General features: G+C 34.1%; 1 protein-coding gene across 1 annotated transcript; it reads right to left on the bottom strand.

The window, feature by feature from the left end:
* Nucleotides 1-4,739: 4,739 nt before the first annotated feature.
* LOC110654589 (germin-like protein subfamily 1 member 13) lies at nucleotides 4,740-5,781 on the bottom strand. Its single transcript, XM_021810622.2, has 2 exons — nucleotides 5,607-5,781; nucleotides 4,740-5,446 (listed from the first exon to the last, which is right to left on the bottom strand). Exons 1-2 carry the CDS (start codon nucleotides 5,725-5,727, stop codon nucleotides 4,902-4,904), a joined length of 666 nt encoding a protein of 221 aa, XP_021666314.2. The 5' UTR covers nucleotides 5,728-5,781; the 3' UTR covers nucleotides 4,740-4,901.
* Nucleotides 5,782-18,762: the final 12,981 nt, after the last annotated feature.

Here is an 18,762-nt window from a genome sequence, read left to right as displayed (position 1 = left end):
CAAATAAATGAAATTAGTGATCTCAAATCTCATGTAAATTTTGGATGATCAATTTAAATATATATTTATTTTTATATGATATATTTACTTTATTATTTTATTAATCTATAATTTTTCATATCTATTTAAATTTAATGATTATCATCTTTTAATGTTATGTTATTATGCCATATAATCTAACCATTTGAGGATTATATTTTTTTTTATTTGAATTAATGAAAATATCAGGATTTAATATAATGTTTTGATTGATTTTTATTTTTTAAAATAATATAATTTACATTATGTAGTTATATAATAATCAAAACTACAGTTTTGTAACGCTTATATTTATTATAATTTTTATAAAAAATTCTTATAATTTGATATTTTATATTATTTTATTTTATAGACTATATATGTGTAAATAATTTTATTGATATAATATGATTAGCTTGTCCCCTTAATAAAAATTTTCTTGTTCCACCCTTGAATATTGCCACACGTTTTCAGGGCCGGGGGAGGGTCGCTCAAATCTATCTGAGTTTGGGAATGTGGGAATCCAGCTAGATTATCCTCTTTGCAACCCGATGGTTTCTTGCTCCAAATCAATTACTCTGCATGTTGCAGAGTTCAAGGGAGAGCCGCTGAAGTGGTGTCGTGTCTGTTCAACTTTAAAAATGTCACAATTCGCTCGTTGAGAGTCATAATTCTCCTCTTCACAACCCGATGCATTGTCAAGTTCAGGGAAGGATCCTTGGAGGGAAGAGAGGTGGCACTGATGCTAATAGGGTGAGAGGCAATGGTGAAAGATAAACAAAGGGAAATAGGAAGAGAAAGGGAGGGGCAAAAAAGAGAGGTAATTTTGGGTGGGGAAGATGATAAGGTACTTTCATTTTCTTTTTTTCAAAATGAAATCAAGTCAGAATGTTAATTTAGAAATATATAATATTCATTATAGAGAATTTAATATTATTTAAATTAAATTTTAAAAATTTTTAAAACAAATATTAAAATTGAGAAATGATAATAAAACAATCACCTAAATTAAGGATGATAGTCAAAATTTAGCCGGCAAAAATGGGTAAATCAATAGTGACCTTGAGGAGATGGGAGAAAATCTGTTTCGTCCAGAAATTATGTAGAAGCTATTTGGCTTTACCATTTCTTCATACCAAGTCAATGAATTAATATTCAATTCACAGGTAATTAAAACAATTAATGTTGAATTAGCATATTCCATTCACCACTTATTTATTTTTTTTACCATCTTATTGAGAACTTTAATTATACTAAATTTCATCCAACAACCAATGACACAGTCACGAATTAAGCAATTTTTGAACTGATTTGTGAAAATTGACTTGAAATCTTCAATTCAAATTAACATGTAATTAATTTATTTCAATTCACATAAAATTTGGAATAATTTAAATTCAATTTGCCTATAAAAGAGTCAATCAAAGTTGAAATTACTATTTGATTAAAATTAAAAAATAAAAATTAAATATTATTAAAAAAATCATATTAATTTAAAACGATTTGTAAATTGATTTGAATTTAATATATAACTTTTTTATAACGATTTATAAATAATTAGAATTAATTCATAATTTAATATTATTAAAATTTAAAAATTTAAATAACCTAAAACTTCCAGTTTATCTGCTTCAAGCTACAATCCAATCTCCAATTTAAAATTTTGGTTTTAAGTTGTTACATAGAAATAACCATGTTCGAACAGCCCAAGATGGGCATTCATTGCTTAATTAAAGTTTAATTCCCTAATCCTAGTTAATTGAGTTGATAATATCAGCCAAGGCATTATCGAATGAGATAAGCTGACCATATATATCAGTTACTTGCCCATTACAAACCTATATATATATATAGAAGAAATTAACACCATGTTAAGAAGCAGTATTCTGCCTAAGTAATTAATCAGAGTAGTTAAAAAATTGGCAGGTGCTCTGCATGAAAATGTGACAAAATTGATGAAAAAAATAGGAGGAAAAGAAAAAGGCTTAAAATAATATGAAAGAAAGTAGTTTAAAAAAGATTTATAATTTTTAAATATTAATGTAGGATATATACTCTAACTAATTTGGAATTAAGGAATTAAAACGTGTTGTGTTGTTATATTATACAATGAATTGCAGGCAGTTAGATTAATTTTCCATCAAGAGTGAAGGCTGCTCGTTTCTGATTTCTATGTGGTATATAGATATTCATAATAGGTCATTGCATTATTTATAGCTAGAATCAACATTTAGTAATCTTATGCCTCATAATGTAAGAGATAAAGAGTTATTAATTAAATCTTTACGACTTAACAAATAAATATTGACCTAATCTTCGGAACAAGTCCAAGTTAGAATTAAAATTCTCTTGCTTTTACTTAATCATCGGAACAGGTCATAGTGAAAACTTGGGAAGTTGCTGAAGCGTTAATGAAGCAATCATGAACAATCTACCGTGCACGAAATGTCCTCTTTTTGATCACTATGATCATCCACAATCCCACTTGCATTAAAGTACAGCCCCAAACGACCTACCCATGAACTCACAAAACATATGGTGTGTGATTAGTATATGTATAGAGAATTCTGTGCCTTTTCATGTAGAGAAAGTCAGTCAAATTTTTTTTGTTGTTATTTTACATATATGTATATATAAAACAGACTCTATACAACCAACAAAATAGAATATTTAGTTTGTTCCAGTCATATCACTCACCTACAAAGTTTCTATTCCCCCACCTAATTACTAAAAGAAGCAGAGTTCATTATTTTTATAAAAAAAAATGAAAAAAAAAAAGAAACGAAAATTATTAACAAAACAAGGTCATCATCATATGTGATCGAAAAAATGTATAAAAATCTGATAATGTTGACAGTTTAACCAAATAGTATAATATAATTTTAACAAGTAATTGACCTCAAGTCTTGCACCTAATCTAGAAGACTTTGGATAAGTTTAAGTCTGAAAATTCTTGTGTGTTAATTGGAAAGCTTTATACATATATATATGTATAAAAGCTTCCATTCCAAGTATGTAACCACTCCAAATGACAATGATTCTTTTCCCTTCTCATATAATTAGTCAATAACCATTGCCGAGTTCACACATTTGTAGTTAATAATGCCAATCTATGTATATAATTGAACATAACACATATTAAAATAGTTGAAATTTAACCTCTATGGAATATATGTCGAACAATGTATTACCAATTCAATTTTTATTTATAAAAAAAAAAGAGATATTTATAAATCATGAACAATAATTGACATCAGATACTATAAAACATCCAACCATAATTATGGTTGCATCAGATAGGGAAAGAGACCATTTAGCTAAATTATGTGCCACTATAAATTTTAACTATTCAAGGACTGATTAATACAAATCATTATTACCAGTCAGATTAAAGCTTAATTGATCTTTCTCCATCTTTAAACTGTAAAAATTGAAAAATAAAAAAAGTCTGAGTTTAAGTCTTTCCATCTATTTAATATGAGATTTATAACTTTTGTGTTGAGAAAAAAAAAAGGGAGAACTATCTTCTATTGTATAGTTCATACAGTTATTATTTCAATCTATTAAACTTTTATTAAATCTGAAAAATAAAAATACAATTGAGCCCATAACTTATATATAAAAATAATTAGATTATTTCAGAAGTCTTTCAGTCTATTCAAACCATAAAATTTCAATTTCCCTTAAAAATTAAAACTCTACCCATATTATGATCTTAACCAATAATAATAATAATAATAATAATAATAATAATAATAATAATAATATCTCCATGAGTCCATTTATTCCACGGCCACGGAGAATTTCATGCATCTTTTCCATTCTTTCTCAGAATTCGTGCATCCTCTCAATATTTTCTTGTGTGACTTTTAATTTGCTTTTTTAAAAAAAAAAAAAAAATTTTGTTAAGAAGATGATAGAAAATTTATGGAGGTTGCAAAGAGACATTCAGTTGCCATTCCAATTTAATTAGGTTTGCCCTCATCTTTTTCTTCTTTTTTCTCTTCGTCTTATTTGTTTTAGTTTTTTCTTCCCACTTTTTATTGCATTTTGAGTCAATTATAAATTACTCCCTGAAGTTTTTGAAAATTCATAATTTATCTATTTATTTTAAATTTAAAACAATTTTGGCCCTGAATTTTTATTCTGTCAAGAAATTAGTCTTCAAATCTAAATTTAGTCAACTTAACAAAAAAAAAAGTTACTTTATTTTAAAAATTTGAAATAATTAAATTTCTAAAGTTTTGTTTTATTAACAGAGTGTACCTCCATTCAAATTTTATATTTAAATAGTTAATATATTTTATATTTAAATTATTATATATAATATATTTAACATATAATACACACATATATAATTTTAAAATATAATAAATATAATTTTTTATTAAAATATTTTCTTTGTATAGTATCTTATATTATTAAAAACAAACGTGTTAAAATACTTATATCATATTATAATGATATTTTCTGTCTGTATTTATAATTTATAAACCCGTTAAATATTTGCTAATGTTTATGTTTTCTCTTGTTTAAGTAACTGACTTTCATAAAATATAGTGAATAGCTTTAATTTTTTACAGTGTTTTGACTAAAAGCCGAAAAATTTTGAGACAACAAGTAGATGATGCGTTTCTTAAGTTGATTTTTAATTCCATTACCTTATAAAATAAATGAACAAAACTGCAATACTATGAATCAACATGTAAAGGAAGGCACACTGAAAAAAATCTCTCTTTATTTAATTAGTATAGGCACACCAAGAAAATATCTCTCTTCATTTAATTAGGATATGCTAGCTCAATTATTGACGACTTTGCAGGAAATATAGCTAAACAATATTCTTAAACAGTGAGCAGCAAAGAACTTCTATCATTGTTGTTTTATGCATTCTCAAACAGTTTTTGAAGTTTTTCCACCTCATCCTTGTCCAATTGGAAGGCCTTAGCAAGAACATCAGGATTAATGGGTGGATTAGGCCCAAAGATTGCATCTGCTATAGTGATGACACCTGGGTTTTGGCTGCTTAGACCAGCAAAGGCAACTGCATTCGTCTTTGCAATATTAAACTGGAAGTGAATGAGGCCAATTGGAAATACAAATACATCTCCGGGGTATAAGACTTTAGTGATAAGGCGATTAGGGTTGGATGTCACAAAGCCAACATAAAGAGTGCCTTCCACGACTACAAGGATCTCTGTGCCACGAGGATGGGTGTGAGGAGGATTTAAGCCACCATTGGGTGCAAAATCTAACCGAGCGAGAGAAATACCAAGAGTATTAAGTCCTGGTATTTTATCAACATTCACGAGGGTGACATTCGATCCAACTCGATTTTCTGTATTTCCAGGAACATTGAGTCCCCAAAAAAAGAAATCTTCAGCTACAGTAAGGTTTGGGTTCTTGCAGAACTTTCCATTGACAAACACTGCGTTAATACAAAAAAGTTATTGTCAGTATCCGTTGACCATGCGTATAATAAAATGAGAAAAAGATTTCTATACAGGAAATAGCGATCTTTATAGGATAATACTACGAGAGAAACGTGAAAGAAAGCAGAAAAACTGAAAGCAAGGTTATATATATACCAGCATTCTTAGGTTCAGGTATGGCAACACAGAAGTCCTGGAGAGGGCTAGGGTCAAAGGCAGAGGCAAAAGAGAAAGCCAAAGCCAGAGCGAAAAAGACGAGGAAATGAAAGCTCTTCATTTTATGACTACTTTCTTTAGCCTTTAGTTGTTTTGTTGAAGGAAAGTTGTGAAAAATCTTCCATGGATAGATGAGTATTTATAGGTGAAAGTCTGTCGACTATTCTCTGTGATCTGACCTACATGCTAATGAAAGGTTAGGTTGCCAAATAGTTGTTAATGTTTAATTGTTTTTTATTTCACCAAACCACGAATTCTTCTACAAGTATATGCATATACATTTAATCGTCCCTCCTTTTGAATTAATCTTCAATATCAACTTGGAATGGTCCAACTCTAGGCCACAATTTCAAGCTTCTGCGAGCTGTGATGAAGTTTTTCATTTTACCTCCAAGAATTTTAATTTTCTTTTTTACCCTTCTGTTTTTGGTTTAAGGTAGAGAGAGGAAGAAACAAAAATATACTTTTGGCACAAACAATAATCGTTGTAGTTTATTTGATAATAGAAATATATTTAGATTAAGTGTCATATTGAATTGAAAAGAAAATTTCATATGCTATGTTGGATTTGATTAATTGGATTGGACGAGTCAGAATAATTGAGTATTAATTAATTACAACTTAAATGTAAAAGTTGGAGAGATCCTTATATTATAGTGAAGCAGAGAAGTCTTCGGTTGACCCGACTGGCAAGGCTTTGAAAGTTGATCAAAATTAATAAATTACTGAAACTGACGTTCCCCCAATAATCAAAACCAAATTTTCAAGATTTGTTGGTTTTTGTTCCCTTCTATGGTGGTTTTCATTTTGATAGCTACGGCCCCCTAACTGTGCTTTCTATCTTCAGCTAAAAAGGAACACCAATGTCATATATTTTCGAATTGCTATATATGTTAAATGTAAATGAAACACTGATGTGGCCCAACCGCAAGTGCACGGGTCGTACAAGTAATATAGAAAAGATATCGTTCCCACGAGGAATTGTGTTAATTATTGAATTTTTTATATAAAAAAGTTGACTAAATTGAACTAATTTTGAAATTAAAGCAATAAATTGATGAGTATTGAAGTATGAAATCTATATGCAAAATTAATAATCTATTTAACCACGTAATGATTTAACTAAATTTGCATCAAATTAAAATAAGCAATTTCAAATATGGCAAGATTTAAAATGGCAAGCAATTAAATTTGATTAGAAATTAACAATTATAAAAAGGCGATTCCGGAGTTCGGGATTTCATATTCGAGCTATTTTGGGATTTCAAATTGGTTATCCAATCTTGTGGAACTTACGGGTTTTAAGGAGATTAATTCTTAAATCCTTTGAATACCCTTTCGAGTGAGACAAAGAGTGCCTTAATCAATCTAATCCTACTTTCGTAGAGTTAGAGTTAATTAAAACCCATTAAGTTCTTTAATTAATCTGTGAATCCTCTTAATCCTTAGTCTATTTCTAGATCTAAGTTAATTAAGTCCAATTTCTTGATTATCTATCACAAGGCCTTCTCCTTTCGGTGCCTCAACCATGGATTAAGAACATTACTTAATGGGATCCTACACTAAGCATGTCATTAAGCACACAAGAAATGAATAAAACTCATTAAGACCATAAAATATGGATTACCCAATCAAAATCCATAAAATATCTCAAATATTACAACCCTTACTCCAGAATCAAAATAAACTACTCACTACCCATAATGCTTACAAGATATTCTAAGTTTAAATGGAAATAAAGCTTTAATCTAAGCTAATAAACAAAAAACTAAACACTAGAAATGTAGGAAAAATGTAAGAAAAGAAAGAAATCTCCAAATCTGATTGGAAATGGTGTGGAAGGTGAATGTGACCCTTCAGCTGCTGCCCTTTCCTTCCTTTTTTTCTTCCTTGCTTTCTACTTCCCCCTCCAAAATGGGAAATGAGGCTATTTATAGCATTTTCTGACATGGAGCCCTAAAATGGTGTGTTTTAGGAGGGATTTTCTGAGGGAATCTTCTGCCAGCTCATTAATGAAACCTTTGTGGGACTGCATAAGTGGACTGCATAAGTTATGCAGTCCCTTATGCAGTTTTCGGCTGGTTCTGGCTCACTTATGCGAAACTGCATGACCAGGTGCATGGGTTATGCACAATTCCGTGAGATTGCATAAGGGGGCGTGAATCTGCATAAGCCATGCACTCTCCTTATGCACAATTCGGCAGGTATTGGAATAGTGATTTTCCTCCTTATGCAGATCTGCATGGCTTATGCGGCAAGTCATGCGCAATTTGGCCAATGCATATTTCAACTTTGAAACTTGTTTTTGGCATCTTTGGCTGTAGAAGTCACTCATCAATGGCAAAATTTCTCTTCAGTCCTTCAAAAACATTATTTTTCCTACAAAACAAAGTAAAAATTACAAATTAATGCAAAATTGACAACTATGAAAAACTAACTAAATAACTAATGAAATTGGCTAAAAATGACTAATAATAAAATAAAATGGCTATGAAATTAAACCTAAATGACTATGCAAAATGTATGCATCAAATACCCCCAAACTCAAGCTTTTGCTTGTCCTCAAGCAAACTTTAAAATGTGATGCAAAAATTTTTAGGGGTGCCTTATCCAAAGAGCTATGAAAATCACCTATTAAAGTAACTTAACACCCCTTTAGCCATACCAACAATCCATATACCCATCCTTCAAAATGCAAAGAATCTAGTGCTTATCCAAGCTTTCACCGCTTAGCCATCAAGTCAATTATCATTCAAAATCCCCAAACCAACCAATCAAAAGAGAGAGTCATGCTCAAAAGGAATTCTAGAACAATCAATAGTCAAAGTGTCTCTATATGGAATGATGGAATTGAATGAATGAATGAATAGTTTTCCAATCCCATAGGCAAATTCCCTACTCCCATCTCCACTAATGTAGCAAGTACTATCAAGAGATCAAAGGTCTTTTTAGGGGTGTAATAGGGCCATGGGGTTCAAAATGAGGCTAAGAAGAAGAATGGGTAAAAAGGATTCAAAGCATGAGAATATTTCCAATCTTAACAACATAAGGTACACTTCTTATTTTATTATATTTTTTTTCTCCTTTTTATTTATTTATTTATTTATATGGGGGAGAGAAATACACAATGAGAATTGTCAAGTGCTAGCATAGTTTACAAAACACATAAAAATGGAGGGACATTTTGATTCTTTAAACTTGTATCTTGCATTTTCTTTTGATGATTGTCCCTAAAAATGCCACCCCCAAACTCATTTCTTTTAATACTTTGGGTGGATTTCTTTCATTTTGAATGACAATGGTAAAAAGCATATATACTAGCACTTTTACAAGATGACAAGCATTTCTTCCCCCTTTTATTGTATTTTTTTTTCTTTTCTTTTTTTTTTATGTACCTAATGTTATAAATAATTATTCTCATGAGAAGGGTTGGAATGTTTGGTTCATTGGCTAGGTAACAATAAGGATTTCAAGAAAAATTAGGGATAAAAAGGCTCAAAAGGGGTTTGCAAGGGTCAATTTTAATTAGGAAAAGGGCCAAGGGTTTAAAATGAGAATGTTTAAATCAAAGAATGCCTAATCATCTCTCTTTTCAAGTACAAGCTGGTATTTCACCTTGAAAGGTTTAGAAAATTTGTTCTAGGATTGGTGAGACATCATTTGACTACCTTATATCCAATAACTCCCTCTAAACACTTCCATCTCTAAATGACTAGTTGGGTGGCTTTTTGGCTAAGAAGATATAGGCAAGGGATAGACACTTCAAAACCTTGCACCTCTTAGGAAACTTTCAATCCACAAACCCAACTAAAAGGTGAGTCAAATCACTCTCATAGGCAGCTTTTCAATACTCAAGGGATTTGGCAAAAGATTTTAATGCATGATGCATGATTCCTAAAAATGAGTAATGCATTAACTAAATAACTAAATGGAGGGAATCTATTTGTGTGCAATATGTACAATTTCTAAGTGATGTATAATGTGTGTGTAAATGTGTAATGTATATGTATGTATGGATGTATATGTAAAATATTTACAATATATGTAAATGGAATGGGATGGGATGCTCTATACTCAAAATGTGAAAAATGAAGCAAAAATCAAAATGTACACCCCCAAACTCAAAATTAGACATTGTCCTCAATGTCTCAAGTAGTGCATTATAAAAACTCAAAGTAAACAGGAATTACCAGGAATTGTGAGATTTAATAGCAAAAAGAAGGAGTTACCTGGTATGGAGTAGATGAGAAGTCAAGAAATAATGGGGATGCATAAGAAGCTACACAAGTTATGCAGAGTAAAGTGTTGTCCAGAACAGGTGCATAAGCTGTGTGCATAAGCCGTGCAGTTCTGCATGAGTGGCATAAAGGACTGCACAGGCTATGCAGAACATTTGCATAAGGGGATCACAGCCTATGCAGTATATTCAAAAGCTGCTGCATGATGATGAGCAAGAAAAAAAATGTGCAACCACCAGTAGAAGCATCCAAATATACAGAGTATGGACAAATATGCACAAAAGGGTAGTAAAGGCAATGTAAATCAAAGAAGAACTAATGTAATAGCTAGCCAATAAAACTTCAAGAAAAATAGAATTCAAAACAAAGTAATTCAAAACAAACAAACATAATTCAAAACAAACTACAATTGTTTGAACATATTTACAAAGAAAAAGTCCTACAAGTTTGAACAAAAGTAAAACAGAAACTAATCTAGTTCTATTGTTTTGCCCTTATCCAAAGATGTTGCTAAGGGGCTGGTAGCTGCTGGTTGCTGTCGAAATGATGGTGCTGGAGGAGGTGATGGAGGTGGAGGTGGAGGTGGCATTCCCAGAAAGATCATGAGCTGCTTCATCATCTCCTTTAATTCTTTCTGCTTATCTCTGGTTTCCATGACAAGGTCAAATAGGTGATCATGACGATCCTTGAGGGAATCAAGACCAGTGTCAAGCTTTCTATCCACAAAATATATATCATCACTAAGCCTTTCAAGATAAGTGAATAAGGCTTTAGTGTTGAAGGCAGGAGGGGCTGTGGATGAAAAGGGTTCAGCTGCAGGAGGTGTAGGTTGTGCAGAATCTGCTGGGAAGTCCTGTGCAGGCTGAGAGGGTGGTGTAGGTTCAGCAGATTCTTTGTGGGGACCGTGGGACAGTTGGGCTTACGGTTGTGCAAGGTCTGGTTTACGCTACTAGTTGTGCAGTGTCAGAATGTGGCAAACTGAATCCAGTTTGGAGAGGTGTGTGGCATCAAAGTATAAAGTATCTGAAAGTGCTGGAATTGGATGCTCTTTCGGATTAAAACCAAAATGCTTGGCTATGACAGTTATGAGCCCACCCAAGACAATGTCACCTATGGATTTGGTGGCAATATGCAACACATGCTCACAAAAGAAGTAACCAGGAGAAACTTTAACCTTGTGAAAAGCGCACCATAGCATGAATAATTCAGATTTCCCAACAGCACCAGAACTAGTCCCTCTGCCCAAGATAGTGCTAGCAATGAGCTTATGAATAAACCTAAGTGCAGGGTCTAGTATTTGAGAGGTTTTGGATCTGCCAGCAGAAAAAGTCTGAGGTTGGTTTGTGATAATTCTCCAAAATTGAGCAGCATTCCAAATACCTTTGTTTGCTACCTCTACCCCAGTATATGGTACTCTAAATAGCCCATCAATTGCAAACCCAAGAATGCTATGAAATTGGTCCAATGATAACTCTCTATTTTTCCCCAAACATCTAAATTTCATAGTTAGCTTAAAATCTACATCATGCAATTTCAGGGTGGCAGAGAATGAGGAAATAAATTCCAAAACTAAAGCTGGATAAACAATTTCTTGCTTATGCACAAATTCCATCCAACCCATACCATCAAGATAGGCAACCACATTGTCAAATAAACCAAGTGATTGGAGAGAGTCTATAGAAATATACCTAGTGGGTTGCACCCTCCTTTCTTTAAGTCTCTTAAAGGTTGCCTTGTGAGTTGTATCCTGAAGGGGCCAGGGTAATTTTGATACCTGGGATGCTACTGATGTTTGCTTTTTGCTGGAAGAGGGTGTAGAGGCTGAAGTTTTTGGGTTTTTGGGTGGTGGTTCTGAAAATGGAGTGGGTGGTTCTTTACACTTTGATAGAGGAGGTACAGAAGCAATGGGTCGCGTAGATTTCGACCTAATTTTCCACTTGTAGGTGGCTTTAGGAGGTGGTGGAGGTGTCTCTTGTGGAGGGGAATTGGGGTTGGGAGGTCGCATTGATAGGGGCAAAACTTGGAGAGGAGATGTAGGAGGGGAATGGGGAGGCGACTCCATTGGTTCCCGATAGTGAGGATGGAGGAGATGAGGGCAGAAATGAAAAATGCAGGGAGGAATTAGGGTTTATGCGGCGAAAATACGAGTGAAGAAGAAGGGGAGAGGAAGAGTTATGCCGGAATAAGGGTCGTGGGGGGGGGGGGGGGGAAGGGAATGAATAGGGATATCGGGAAGTGGAGGTGGGAAAATGATGCCGAAAACAAATTTTGATTTGAACAGGGCATGTGTTAAGGCTGCATAAGTGAAAAGAGAGTGTGCATAACTTATGCACTCTCTTATGCATGTTTTGGTGGGTGATAAAAAAGTGTGAAAAACTTATTATGCAAGAGTGCATAGCCTATGCACTAACTTATGCAAGTTTCGGCCTATTTTGGATTTCAGAAAAATAGGTCATGCAGAAGTGCATAAGTCATGCACTTTCCTTATGCAGGTCTCGGCAAGTTCTGGAATTCAGGGAGAGTGGTTATGCAAAAGTGCATAAGTCATGCACTCTGCTTATGCACCTCTCGGCAAGTTTTGGTTTTCAGAATTTGTGGTCATGCAGTTGTGCATAAGTCATGCACTCCTCTTATGCACCTCTCGGCAGATTTTGGTTTTCAGAATTTGTGGTCATGCAGTTGTGCATAAGTCAAGCACTCCTCTTATGCACCTCTCGGCAGATTTTGGAATTTAGAGTTGGTGGTTATGCGGGAGTGCATAAGTCATGCACTCTCCTTATGCAGGTCTCGGCAAGTTTTGAATTTCAGAGAGTTCGGTCATGCGGAAGTGCATAAGTTATGCACCCTGCTTATGCACCTCTCGGTAGGTTTTGAAATTCAGAGTTTTTGGTCATGCGGAAGTGCATAAGTTATGCACTCCCCTTATGCAGATTTCAGTGGAAAGAGAAAATGCAGGATTTGAAGTCATGTAGAAGTGCATAAGTTATGCACCTTGCTTATGCAAGTTTTGACAGATATGAAATTTGACAAAATGAGGCTATGCAGAATTGCATAAGCTATGCACTTTCCTTATGCACTTTGCAATAGAGATGAAAAATGGCAAGAATTGTGGTTATGCAGGATTGCATAAGCTATGCACATTCTTATGCAGTTTTTAGCAGGGTGAGAAAATGGCAAAATTTGTGATCTAAAAGCTGCATAAGCTATGCAGTTACTTATGCACAATTTAACAAGAATGAGATTACAACTGAAAATGATTTGCAAGTGTGAAAAATACCCTAAAATGAAGAAATATAATTCTATGAAGCATAAACCATGAGAAATTTTCACCAAAAACACATCAATACATACAAAGTCCATCAAAATTTCATCACACAAGCTTGTAAAAGTGAATCCTGCATAAAAAAAAACCTTTGTGAACCATGCCATTTTGACTCAAATTCTGCAAATCAACATTTAGCATAATAAAAACTCAATAAAATCTGCATAAAGTTGCATTTATCCATAAATGAAAATGGACTCCCCAAGTCATGCCAAAGAAATGCAGCACATCCACCTTGAATCTCACACCCCAAATAAACTCAAAACTACAAAGATGACCCACTTACCACCATATTAACATAAAAAGCACATATACTTAAAAGTTACACACCCAACCTCACCAAGAACATAAGTCATCTGCTGCAGACACCCTCTTTGCTGCAGAATTTCTTCTTCCTCTTTGCATAAACTAGGTAGCAGACCTGCACAGGTTATGCATCAAAAATCAATCAATTTTTGGGAGTGTTGAAGAATAAAATATCAGTTAAGGGTTACTCTCCAGCAGTTCACCAGCCTTTCTTCATTGAAATACATCTACAAGGGACAAAATTCAATAATGTCAAAAATTGAATTTGGGGAGATTTAAGATAAAAACAAAAGCAATGAAAGTAAAAGTAAATCAGCAAAAGCAAAATAAAAGGACTTGGGATGCCTCCCAAGAGGGCTAATTTATAGTCCTTAGCTGGACTTTTCATGTATTTCACTGAAAAGAGGTGAGGGATTGGAGAGCTTGTAACGGCTTGCTCCTTTTATTGGGTCTCCAGTTATGTAATGTTTTAATCTATGCCCATTGACTTTAAAATTACCAGATTTTTCACTCCAAATTTCAATTACTCCATAAGGGAAAACCTTAAAAACTTTATATGGACCAGTCCACTTTTATTTAAGTTTTCCAGGGAACAATTTCAATCTTGAGTTGAACAACAAAAATGAATCACCCTCTTTGAATTCCTTTTTCCTAAGATGCTTATCATGCCAAACTTTAGTTCTTTCTTTGTAAATACGGGTACTTTCATAAGCATCCATCCTCAGTTCTTCAAGCTCATTGAGTTGCAATAGTCTCTTTTCACCAGCTTGCTTAAGATCAAAATTCAAGGTCTGAATGGCCCAATATGCTTTATGTTCTAGCTCCACAGGTAAATGACAAGACTTACCATACACCAACCTAAATGGAGTAGTTCCTATAAGGGTTTTGTAAGCAGTCCTATATGCCCATAAAGCATCATCTAGTTTGATAGACCAATCTTTCCGAGAATTGCTCACTGTTTTCTCCAAAATATGCTTGAGTTCTCTGTTAGAAATTTCAACTTGTCCTGAAGTTTGAGGATGGTATGGGGTAGCTATCTTGTGCACTACACCATACTTCCTCATTAAGCTCTCAAATTGCTTATTACAAAAATGTGAACCCCCATCACTAATTATAGCCCTAGGAGCTCCAAATCTACTCAAGACAAATTTCTTCAAGAATTTCACTACCACTCTAGCATCATTAGTTGGAGTTGCAATAGCTTCCACCCACTTTGACACATAGTCAACTCCAACCAAAATGTATTTATTACCATATGAAGGAGGAAATGGCCCCATAAAATCTATTCCCCATACATCAAATAATTCCACTTCAAGAATATCATTTAGGGGCATTTGATCTCTTTTTGACAAATTTCCACTCCTTTGACATTTATCACATTTCAACACAAATTTCCTCACATCCTTAAAAAGATTTGGCCAAAAGAAACCAGCTTGCAAAATTTTACTAGTTGTTTTAGAGATTCCAAAATGTCCTCCATAATCAGAAGCATGGCAATGTTGCATAATACTTTGTGTCTCCTCATCAGGAATACATCTCCTTATTAAACCATCACAACATCTCCTAAAAAGTAAAGGATCATCCCATCTATTAAATTTTGCCTCATGTAAAAACTTTTTCTTTTGTTGCCATGTCATTCCTAGAGGTAAAACTCCACAAGATAGATAATTCACAAAGTCTGCATACCAAGGTAATTTAGCAACAAGAGAGAAAAGTTGTTCATCCAAGAAAAACTCATCAATAGGGACTTCATCCATTTCTTCATTATCAAATTTCAGCCTACTCAGATTATCAGCTACTACATTTTCAGCTCCCTTCTTATCTCTAATCTCCAAATCAAACTCTTGTAGCATCAGAATCCACCTAATGAGCCTAGGTTTAGCCTCCTTTTTACGGAGTAAATACCTGATGGCTGCATGATCTGAAAATAGAACCACCTTTGAGTCAATAATGTAAGGTCTGAACTTTTCCAATGCAAAGACAATTGCTAAAAATTCTTTTTCAGTTGTTGCATAATTTGTTTGAGCCTCATCCAGTGTTCTACTAGCATAGTAAATAGCATAAGCCTTTTTGTCCTTTCTTTGACCAAGAACAGCTCCAATTGCATAGTTGCTAGCATCACACATAATTTCAAAAGGTAGGCTCCAATCAGGTGGTTGCATGATTGGTGCAGTGATAAGAGCTTACTTCAACCTGCAAAAGGCATCCAAACACTCTTGGTCAAATACAAATAGTGTGTCATGACTTAACAAATTAGACAAAGGTTTGGCTATTTTAGAGAAATCCTTGATAAAGCGTCTGTAGAACCCGGCATGTCCTAGAAAACTTCGAATTCCCTTGACATTGGTAGGAGGAGCCATCTTCTCTATCACTTCAACTTTGGCTTTATCAACCTCTATTCCTCTGTTAGACACCAGATGTCCAAGCACTATCCCTTCCTGAACCATGAAATGACACTTTTCTCAGTTTAACACAAGGTCAGTATCTGCACATCGCTGCAAAACTTTAGAAAGATTAGCCAAGCATATGTCAAATGAAGATCCATAAACGGAAAAGTCATCCATAAAAACCTCCATTATATCTTCAATGAAATCTGAGAAGATTGCCATCATGCACCTTTGAAAAGTGGCTGGTGCATTACACAACCCAAATGGCATCCTCCTATAAGCAAAGGTTCCATATGGACAAGTAAAAGTGGTTTTCTCTTGATCATTTGGATGGATAGGGATTTGAAAAAAACCTCAGTATCCATCTAAATAGCAAAAATAAGAATGCCTAGCCAGTCTTTCTAACATTTGATCAATGAAGGGAAGTGGAAAATGATCTTTTCTAGTGGCAACATTTAGTTTTCTATAATCTATGCACATTCGTCAACTAGTCACTGTTCTGGTGGGAATTAATTCATTATTTTCATTTTTGACCACTGTCATTCCACCTTTTTTTGGGATAACATGTACTGGGCTCACCCAAGTACTGTCTGAGATAGGGTATATGATCCCTGCATCAAGCAACTTCAAAATTTCATTTTTAACAACTTCTTTGATATTTGGGTTCAACCTCCTCTGATGTTCAATAGATGGCTTACAATTTTCTTCCAAAATAATTCTATGCATGCAAAAGTGTGGGCTTATTCCCTTAATGTCATCTATGGTGTACCCTAAAACTTTCCTAAATTGCCTCAACACTCTTAACAACTTATCAGCCTCTAAGGTACTCAAGTTTGCATTTATAATTACTGGATAAGTGTTATTGGTGCCAAGAAATTCATACCTGAGCTGAGAAGGAAGTTGCTTAAGTTCTACCTTATGTGCATCTTCTTCCTTGAATGATGGTTGCTTAGATTCAACTTTTTCCTTTTGTGTGAGTTGAAAAACTGGAGCAGAAATGAATGGTGGACTCCCCTCTAAATGTTGAGCATATGCAGCCACATGAGGGTTGTCATAATCTATGCCTCCTCCATGAACCAAACAATTTTCAAGTGGATCTTCTGGATATTTCTTTCTGAAATGTTCTTCAACCAGCTCATCAATGATATCAACTCTCAAGCAAGTATCAGCTTCAGAATGATGCTTCTTCATAGTGTTATTATTATTGAAAACCAATTGATCTTCACCAACTCTAAGAGTCAATTTTTCTCCCTTAACATCAATTAATGCTCCTGCTGTAGCTAGAAAGGGTCTTCCCAAGATAATTGGAATATTAGAATCCTTCTCCATGTCCAAGATGACAAAATCAACAGGTATATAGAACTTCCCAACCTTCAAAGGCACATTCTCCAAAATACCTTCAAGATACTTAATTGATCTGTCAGCTAACTGAAGAGAAATGTGGGTTGGTTTAAGATCTCCCATATTGAGCTTCTCATAAATGGAGAGGGGCATAAGGCTAACACTAGCCCCTAAATCACATAAAGCTTTTGTAGAACATGATTCCCCAATATGGCATGGAATTGAAAAACTCCCTGGATCCTTGAGCTTTGGAGGAAGTTTCCTTTGGAGGATAGCACTACATTCTTCTGTCAAAGCTACAGTTTCATGGTCTTCAAGTCTCCTCTTATTTGAGAGAATTTCTTTTAGAAACTTAGCATAAGAGGGCATTTGTGAAAGAGCATCAATAAAAGGCACATTTATGTATAGCTTCTTCAAAACCTCTAAGAACTTTCCAAATTGCTTATCAAGCTTGGCTTTTTGAAATCTCTGTGGAAAGGGAAGCTGTGGCTTGTAAGGCTCTGGAGGTATGTATTTCTCTTCTTTCTCTTTTCTTGCACTCTCTTTCTTTTCACTCTCTTGTTTTTCATTTTCATCAGTTTCTTTCTCATTTTCTCTCTTCTCACTATTTTCACTTTTCTCATTTTTTTTCACTCTTCTCATTATTTACAACTTTCCCACTTCTTAAAGTAATAGCTTGACACTGCTCTCTTGGGTTTTCTGGTTGACTTGGAAGCTTTCCAAAAGACTTGGTACTTGAGGAAGATGCTTGTTGTGCAATCTGATTTTCTAGCATTCTGTTATGTGTTTGCATCTGTTCTAGCCTTGCTTTCATCTCTCTCATCTCCTCATCATGCTTAGTTTGGTTAGTAAGAATCTGTTGTAATAAAGCTTCAGTGTTGGAACTTTGTTCTTGCTGTTTTGGTGGAGGATTCATATTTTTCTGCTGAAAATTAGGCAATGGTTGCCTATTTTGCTGATATGGAATTCCTTGTTGCTGTTGTGGTTGAAAATTCTGATTTGGAACTTGACTTTGCTGATTTCCCCATGAAAAGTTGGGATGATTCCTTCAAGTTGGATTATAAGTTTGAGAGTAAGGATTCCCCATTTGTTTGTTTCTATAATTACCAACATATGCTGCTTGCTCTCCATAGTCTACTCCACAGCTGGTAGTTCCCTCTGCATAAGCAACTTGTTGTGAACTTCCAGATGATGATGATGAACTAACCAACATACTCAAATCTTCCATCTTCTTAGCCAAGACATTTGTAAGTGCATCAAACTTTGCATTAATCATATTGAATGGATCAAGATCATACATTCCAGCAGCTTGTCTCTTTTGAGTTGGAGCTGGTCCTCTTGGACTACTCCAAAGATGAGTATTCTTTGCAATTTTCTCCAGTAGCTCATAAGCTTCATCTTCATGCTTCATAATAAATTCTCCTCCTGTTTGAGCATCAATAATCCCTCTAATTGCAGGAGTGACATTGGTGTAAAAATTCTGATTTATCATCCATTTTGGA

This window comes from Hevea brasiliensis, chromosome 5 (genome assembly GCF_030052815.1).
Source record: "Hevea brasiliensis isolate MT/VB/25A 57/8 chromosome 5, ASM3005281v1, whole genome shotgun sequence".
Classification (NCBI taxonomy): Eukaryota; Viridiplantae; Streptophyta; class Magnoliopsida; order Malpighiales; family Euphorbiaceae; genus Hevea; species Hevea brasiliensis.
This window is presented reverse-complemented; position numbering and strand designations above follow the sequence as displayed.